The 8,437-nt window shown below is 41.1% G+C and overlaps 1 protein-coding gene across 1 annotated transcript; it reads left to right on the top strand.

The window, feature by feature from the left end:
• Positions 1 to 3,219: 3,219 nt before the first annotated feature.
• LOC311211063 (mitochondrial protein C2orf69) lies at positions 3,220 to 8,181 on the top strand. Its single transcript, XM_084289550.1, has 2 exons — positions 3,220 to 3,535; positions 4,263 to 8,181. The coding sequence occupies exons 1-2, from the start codon at positions 3,236 to 3,238 to the stop codon at positions 5,100 to 5,102; spliced, it is 1,140 nt and encodes a 379-aa protein (XP_084145676.1). The 5' UTR covers positions 3,220 to 3,235; the 3' UTR covers positions 5,103 to 8,181.
• The last annotated feature ends 256 nt before the right edge of the window (positions 8,182 to 8,437 follow it).

Raw genomic sequence — 8,437 nt, 5'->3', positions numbered from 1 at the left:
GAACAGAAGTCCACCCTTGAGGAAGGTGTTTGTATTTCCTGAAACAAACAAAAGTTTTATCTTCTAGCCTCGCATTTGCTCCCATTTTCCACTTTTAAACCCATACTCATTTAATAAATTATTTAGTAGCAAAGCAACCTAAGCTGCAAAAATTACCACCTCTACACCTTCGACTGAGGAACGAAATTGAGATTCATTGAAGCTGCTTGTGTGTTGCAAAATCTACATCACTGAGATCAGAAGTAAACTCAGAGCAATCTGTGTACCATTAAAATTTATAGCATGCCATGGAAGGGAAATTTCTTGTGTTTTCTTGAAGGTATGAATAGGTTGGTGCTTTCCATTTTAAGTGTGAACATGTTATGTATACAGTCATTTCCTGTAACAAAGAACCTATTTCATTATTATTCTGTGCACCTGAACTCTGCCTAAGATATGAACTAACTTTTATGGTCTTCCATAAGATTCATGTAGCATTTGATGTGAAGATGAAAGCCTGTATAGCACCTTATATATTAACTGCAATTATCTCTTCAAAGCTGCATCATGAACATCCAACTGTATAAGGATTACCTGGCAGAAGTACCACAATCAACTTTTGTTAGTGTTAGTAACTGCCATTAAAATGTTAATAATTTCTGTAAACCCTTGTGGAAAAGCTAATCACTCACCTGGAAAACACAGAAGGGGGAACATCAACAACAGGATGTTAAGAACACAGATTTTTCATGCTACTGACATGTAATTATTCACATTACTCAAAAATTACTAAAATGGAAACTTTCATTCTCCTAACTAGTTTTCTTAGATGAATCCTTACTACTTCAGGGGATTTCAATAATTGTAAGAGCTCTGCCTGTGTAAACAAACCTCAGCAATCAAGATACAAGCAGCTACATTTTTAGAGCACAGGAATATTATTGTTGCTATACCTCTGTGATTGATTTTATTAAAATTTCCACTCCATAGGAAAAAAGTAGGCCACTTGTGTTTTTTCTCGTACTTACACATTGAACAGGTCTTGTATTTCCTTTGCACAGTACCCAATAAAGTACAGAAATAATGTTTCATTAGCCCTTTTAGTTAGAAGTTTTAGTGTCAGTACAGACCAGATCTGCTCAAAATTGGATTAAGAGAAACTGCCTGCATGAACTAGAATAAGCAGTTGTACAGAGGGAGCTAGGGATTTTTTCCATAATAATTTTGCTTCATTAGCAGAGGTTCTGTGAAAGTTTCCATTTTAAGATTCTAACTTTAGGGGAAAAAAATAATCTAGAAAACATGCTACAACTGTACAAAAAAAAAAAAAAAAAAAAAAAAAAAAAAAAAAAACACCTTCTGACTAGAAGGAAAATGAGGATTTGATTGTCTAAATTCCAAAGTGAACGCCTGAGTATTTCTAGGTGGCCCCAAGCACAATATGCACTCCCAACATCCACAAGTGTCTAACAAGATCTTTAGGAACCCCAACCCTAGTTCTTCATCCTAAATGAAGCTTTCTTCAATGTAGAGCCCCACTAATTTCAGTGCAGCCCAACCTCCTGCAAGAAACACTGTAGCACAGCCTGTACAGAAGCAAGGGTGAAATAAGGTCCCACACTTATAACAGTTTACCTGATGTCTCTTATCTAACTTTACTACTGCTGCTAAATATAGGAAAGCCAAGCATCTTTCCAAGTATGTGAAAGATTTGGACCTTTGCAGTTTGATTTCTAATATATATGGGTGACACAACTATCTTTTTTTGGGAAAATAGAACTTCATTAAAATTGTTTCAGAGCAAATTTAGGCATTCATTTTTATTTATTTATTTATTTATCATTTTTAAACATGCCTAGAACTCTACCAAAAGGTAATGTAAATTCTTATACCTGACTTACTCTGTAGTTCTAATAGGGTATTTGGAGTCTGTTATCCTGATAGTTGTGTAAATCGATTAAGCACTGATACTTCCTAGATTATGTACACAACAGGAAACTGATGAATATACAACATGCATATTTATTACAAATATGCAATATAAGCGATAAGTATATGATACGCAACATGCAAGATGCCATCATGGCAAAGAAGGCCAACTGCATTCTGGGCTGTGCTAGGAAAAGCTTCACCTACAGGTTGAGAGAGGTGGTCCTTCCCCTCTGCTCAGGGCTGGTAAGGCTACATCTTAAATATAGTGTTCAGTTTGGGATTTTCCACTAGAAGAAACATGAATGTACCAGAGGAAGTCCAGTGAAAGGCTACCAGAATGATTAAGGGCTGGAAGCATGTATCATATGAGAAATTGAGAGAGCTGGGATTGAGAAAGCTCAGGAAGATCCTATGCATGTTATAAACACCTGATGGGGGAATAAAAAAAAGATCGATCCAGTTCTTCCCACTTGTTGTCGAGTGACAGTGCAAAAGGCAATGGGCACAACTTGGAACACTGGAAATTCTGTTTATCCATTAAAACCCCTTTTTCTTGGGAACATAATAAAACAGTGGAACAGGTTATTTACAGAATCCGCTTCCTCTGCCTCATAATCGCACTAGTAAAACTAAATACAAATAAATACACCTAGGTTGCGCTGATAAATATAACCAGCACCTTTAGGAAACAACTGAGTCCACACACCTCTCCTTGGTTTGAAATAAACTGCTCTACATAGGATGTAAGATACCCCATACTGCTGAATCTGCGTCTCAGCTGCATGCTCTGGAGGGCTTTACTTCACTCAGGAGACTTCCTTTGGTCACAGTATCAAACTGAGAGGCTAATAAAGTCCTATCTTCCCTCAGAAATTTTTACCCAGCGTTATTTTCAAGCTAAGGCTACGCAGACAGACCACCAGCTGAGCACCGCCACCTCAGCTTGGTGTACGAGGGGCCAGCAACGTGGCGGGCTCACGGGGAGCGCCTCAGCCACCCCTCGCTCCGCAGAACCAGGCTGGGGGGCGCTAGGGCCCCAAAACTAGGGCGAGTGAAACGGCAGGAGGGCCTCGATAGGCGCCCGCAGCCCTGTCCCGTGAGGGCTCCTCCAGAGGAAACAGGCGGCCGCATGCAGCAACAGCCGCCACAACGGCCGGCCGCGTCCCGCCACGCTCCTGTTAAAGGCTGCGGTGCCGCCGCCGCCAGGCGTGCAGCCGCCGCGCCGCTGGCTCCCTGAGGGGGCGCTGGGCAGCGCTGAGGGGGCGGCGCGCAAGCGCGGCGCGGGGCCGGGCGGCGCCGTGGGCGGCCGTGAGGCGGTGGCTCCATGAGCGGCAGCCGCCGGGCGGTCGCTGCCTCCCTGCTGCGGGGGCTCCTCGGCCCCGCCGCCCTCAGCCTGGGCAGGAGCATGAGCCTCTGCGAGGCGCCGGCTGCGGGCGGCACCGGCACCGACCCTAGCGGGTTCTCCTCCTCCTCGGCGCGGCTGAGCCCGCCGTGGCTGCGGCTGCCCGAGGTGCCGGGCGCGGAGCCGCAGCGGGCCAACGAGCTGCTGCTGCTGCTGCCGCCGGCTCCGCGCGGCCCGGCCGCGCCTCAGCATCACGTCGTGTACTTCCCGGGGGACGTGCAGGTACGGCGGGGCCGGGGGCAGCCCGCCGCCGAGGGGAGCGGCCCCTCGGGGCGGGGAGCGCCTGGGGACGGGCCTCGGGTGGGCGCTGCCGGGGGCGGTGGGGCTGCCAACACTCGGGCGTTGCGCCCCGGGGGGAGCACCGGGCGTCTGCGCGGCCATGCGGGTACCGCGGGCCAGCGCACGGCCAGCCGTAACTGCACAACGGGGAGGGTGTAACTTTCATTTCAAGGATTAGCGGGGTCTGAGGAAACCCTTCTGATTAGCATTCCTGGGTATGGCTTGTCTCGTCTTTAATAAAAGCAGCTAATTAGTATTCGCTGCTATTACGAGTTCAGAGGTGAGGTTCATGAGAAAACTTATTACTGAAGTTTTAAGTCTATTGTTTGCTTGTTATAAGACAATCAGTGTTTCTGCAGATGGAGGAAATACCATGTAATTATGTATTCTGTACCATACTAAGCTTCCTTATTACATATTAAGCTCATACTTACTGTTATTACGTTGATTTGGGGGATATAAAAACGTCTCGCAAAATACTACAATAGAATAAGGGAATGTAAATATGTCAGTTTCTTTAATGCACCTCTTCTGGGAGCCTAGCAAGACAGCACCTCCATTATGCACATTTCTCTCCACCGTGGTCCTTCCTTATGAATATATACGCTAGATGGAGCTGATTTATTTTTGCAATGTAGTAATGTGTCTTTTCTGTTTTCTGATTTTTCAGAACTATTATGACATCATGTCTTGCCACCCAGAAAACTTTCAGTGGGAGCATTGGAGCTTTGAAAATGTTGCTACCATACTTGCTCGCCGATTCCCTAATAGCTTTATTTGGGTTGTGAAGTGTTCTCGAATGCACCTGCACAAATTCAGTTGTTATGACAACTTTGTGGCTAGCAACATGTTTGGAGCACCAGAGCACAGCACTGACTTTGGAGCCTTCAAGCATCTCCATGCATTGCTAGTTAATGCATTCAGGTTCTCTCAGAATATTCTGCTGTCCCAGAAAACCGTGCATGGTTTCAGAAAGGATGCAAAAATATCTGCTTGTAAATCACAGCCGCAGTCTCTACCTACAGCAAATGGCTGCTCATCCACGGAAAGAGAGAGAGATTGTGAATGCTCTAATAATTCTGCTATGGACTTCGTTATGCCGTCTGCTGTAAGCGCTGTGTCATTTACTTTGATTGGCTTCAGTAAAGGTTGTGTGGTTTTGAATCAGCTGCTTTATGAGCTGAAGGAAGCTAAAAAAGACAAGAATACAGATGCCTTTGTAAAAAACATAAAAGCAATTTACTGGTTGGATGGCGGTCACTCGGGAGGAAGCAATACTTGGGTTACTTACCCTGAAGTGCTGAAAGAACTTGCACAGACAGGAATTGAAGTTCATACTCATGTTACTCCATACCAAGTGTTTGACACAATGAGGTCATGGATTGGGAGAGAGCATGAGAAATTTGTACAGATACTTGAAGAACTTGGTGTGGAAATAAATGATCAAATACATTTTGCTGATGAAGTTCCCTCCTTAGATAACCATTTCAGAGTTCATGAAGTATTTTGAGACTGTATCTGAGTAGTACATTCATTGCAAAAGCACTTTTGACACTAAGTCCTGACATCTAGATTTACAACTTTGAGCAGATGCTTTCTGAAGAGAATACTAAATCAGTCCTGCGTTACTAATGGATACTATACCTGCATTTCAATAGCTTAAAAAGGAGGCTCGGGACCCCCTACCTGCAGGAGATGTCATTTGATTCCTGGAAGGAAGAAAAAGAAGTTATGATTACCATTATGATCATGATGATTATTGATGATCATTATGATTATGACCATCAAGTTATCATTCTATATGTTTTGTGTTAAGTGTGAGCATTTGTTGTCAAAACGTTGACAGAATTTTTAGTCCAGGATGTCCAAAGTTGTATACTGCCTCTAATGGGAGTTTTAAGTGCTCAAGACCTTCAAATGTCTGGATGCTTCAATTTAGTAGCTTCCAGGGCTGAAAATTTTGGTCTGTCAATAGCAGGTACAGCATTAGTTTTTCAGCATAAGAATAGTGGTGACTGTTATCGTAGTCTTAGGTATGTATTTTGGTGAAAAGTGTTTTCAATAGTTAATTAGATCTTCCAGTTTTGCAGCATTTCTCCTAACTGAAACAAAATCTCAAGTATTTACCTTTGGAATAATTGTGCCAACCTGTTTTTCTTCTTTATGAGCGCTTTGCCTTTTCTGTGGCTATACAGTTTCCTTAACTCATTGCCTAGCATTTTCTAGTGAATAGCCAGTTTGCCTGGGGAGCTTGAAAATTTTGACACAATTGTGTCAAGTGACCACGAATGTTCATAAGGGTGTAGTCTTATCGCTGTTTCAACATACTTTGCTATTGCTTTGACTATCTTCTATAAGGACCAGCAGAAATACCTGCATTTTCAACTCAAGACGTCTCTTTATCCCTTCTGACCTTGGATGGGTGAGGTTTTTCTTCCAAATTGCAGCATTGGTGTTCATCTAAATCTGGCCATAAGTACATGATAAGTTGCATAAAAATATTAGACTGTGTTGACTGTAGCTGTTTAATAATGCTCCCATTTCTAGAACTGTTCTCTCCTTTAGATGTACTGCAGTAACTGTTAATACAGCCACCCAAAAAATCTATTTTCAGAGCTCAGTGCTCAATAGAGGAAACAAACAAAAACTCAACAACTCTAATTAAATACAGAGGTAGACAAATCAGATGGAAAACATGTAATCTCTTTCAGGCCCCAAACCTGGAAGTTCTTCAGAAAAAGAAACTACTGAAAGATGGACACATGGGGATATTACCACAACTTTTCTACTGTCGTAACTTTTTCCATTTATCTACAAATAAATCTTAGGAAGTCCCTTGCATAACAACTGCAGCTTTCAACAATAAACCTGTAGCTTAAAATGGTTCTGGATTTTCTGGAAGCACAGAAATACAAAAGCAAGTTAGCAAAGCACTGTGAAGATCACACAAACAAATGCATCTAAATTCTGAAAAAAAAGGTATTATACTCAGCTTTGTTCCTGTGTTTGACTATTTAGCAAAACATTCCCTGTATTTTTTGCTGCTTCTTACTCTTACGCTGTGAAAGGAAGGATGGACCTGTGTCATCTTTCCTTTGTTGGCATCCTTTAAATTTACAGGGTTCACTGGAGATGGTATTTTGACAGCTCTTTCAGGGGTAGTGAACATGTTAATGACCACTGAAGAATGAGAAACGTGTTGAACTCTTAAGAAGGCTTCTTTCTACTGCTTTTGAGTGTAAAAAGATTATGCCTACAGTATGTACCTTACAATGTAAAAAGGAGCTCTATCACTAATAATTAGACTATATGTAACAACTTGATCAAAAGTGGAAATAATCTATTTTAATTGATGGAGAAAAAGAGCAACATGCAAACCAACGCTAGTATTTCATAAAAGAATCTGAAATGTAGTTCCATTCTTTTTCTAAGAACAACAAAAACTTTTTTGGAGGTTTCGTTCAACTCTATTTACTGATTACCTACCTTTACTGATAGTGGGCTTATAAGAACTTATCTGTTCTAAGGGATGCTATTTCCCTTTATTTGTCCTCTTGATAATGCTTACAGCATATGCCAGGACTCTCCTGTAAAGGAAATGTGGATCACCTTAGAAATAGTTTTATTAGCCTATACATGCCTGCAAATTGCTTGAAATATCTTTGATTATCCACAATTAAATAGAAATAAAGTAAACAAATATACCACTGCTCTTGTTCTCTGACAGTTCAATTTCAATATTTTTCAAAATTAACCAGACTAGTTTGGGTATGTTAAGACTTGCCCTATGCAATGGCAGTGCAGATCACAGACCAATTTCAAAACAGTTTAGTGCTAGCCAAAACAGCAGGAGCAGGTTGTTGCAAGCTTTGGAAAACAGTTATGAAAATATTGTCATCATCTCCAGAAGTTTCTGAATGGCTGTCCTATGAAAATAATATTAATCTGTTTGATAGAGGCACCTTACAATAACTGTTAAAATCAGCTCAATTGTTGCTGTATTCCTTTAAAGAATAAGTACTTTGTTGTAAAGCTTGTTGCTAATCTTTTTGTAAGACTTACTGTTGTGGAGGGAAAACTGATTGTTTTTCACCCTCTTAACAGTTCTAGTTCTGTTGCAATGTGCCTCTATCATTCACCATACCGCATGCAAAAATGTTATGATTGTAGAAAATAAACTGTTTCTAATGGGTGAAAACAATGTGAATGTAAAATGATTAAACAAGGAATGTGCAGTTAAGTTCTCTGTGTTATGCTTTATCAGGTGTTTGTGGAGACCTAGTTCAAAAAATGATATATTTGGTAGCATCTTTTTTTCAAGGCAGGCTTCGTATTAGTGTAGTTGGCATCTGTAATTCTCAAAGAGCTTACTGGGATCTTGTATACTGGGAAAGCCAGTGTGAAGTACCCAAGGATGTGAACATTTCTATGTTGGGATGAAATGGGTCATAGTTTGTATATACCTGCTTCTGGATGTGAAATATAAAAGCAGTTTTATAATAAGCTTAGATGTAAATGCATGTAGTTAAGTTGCTTGCTTACAGTGTTTAGTTCAAGACTTAGTTTCTGAATGGAGTAAGGAACATTAAACTGCCCTTAGTGTGACTTGGTATGTAATAGCTGATTTTCTTTGATAAATGCTTGTTTCTTGCACAGAAGGAAAGACATTCTTCAGATTTTGAGAAATGCTAACATTCTTTAAGCCACATCTATTAAAAAGTCTTTTAAAGCAAGGCTTGGTTATGTGAAATTGTCCAAATTCCATATGACTTAAATCATTCTACTTTGTGTGTATCTTAAGTACTAGAAACTTAACTAGCTTTCTTCCTATCTTGGGCTAATTTA

Source organism: Netta rufina (genome assembly GCF_964035555.1).
Source record: "Netta rufina genome assembly, chromosome: 6".
Taxonomy (NCBI): Eukaryota; Metazoa; Chordata; class Aves; order Anseriformes; family Anatidae; genus Netta; species Netta rufina.
Note: the sequence above shows the minus strand (reverse complement) of the source record. Positions and strands in the feature narration are given on the sequence as shown.

Coding starts and splice junctions, on each gene's coding strand:
- LOC311211063 (XM_084289550.1), top strand. CDS start 3,236: ATGAGCGGCAGCCGCCGGGCGGTCGCTGCCTCCCTGCTGCGGGGGCTC. Junction 3,536..4,262: donor ACTTCCCGGGGGACGTGCAG/GTACGGCGGGGC, acceptor CTGATTTTTCAG/AACTATTATGACATCATGTC.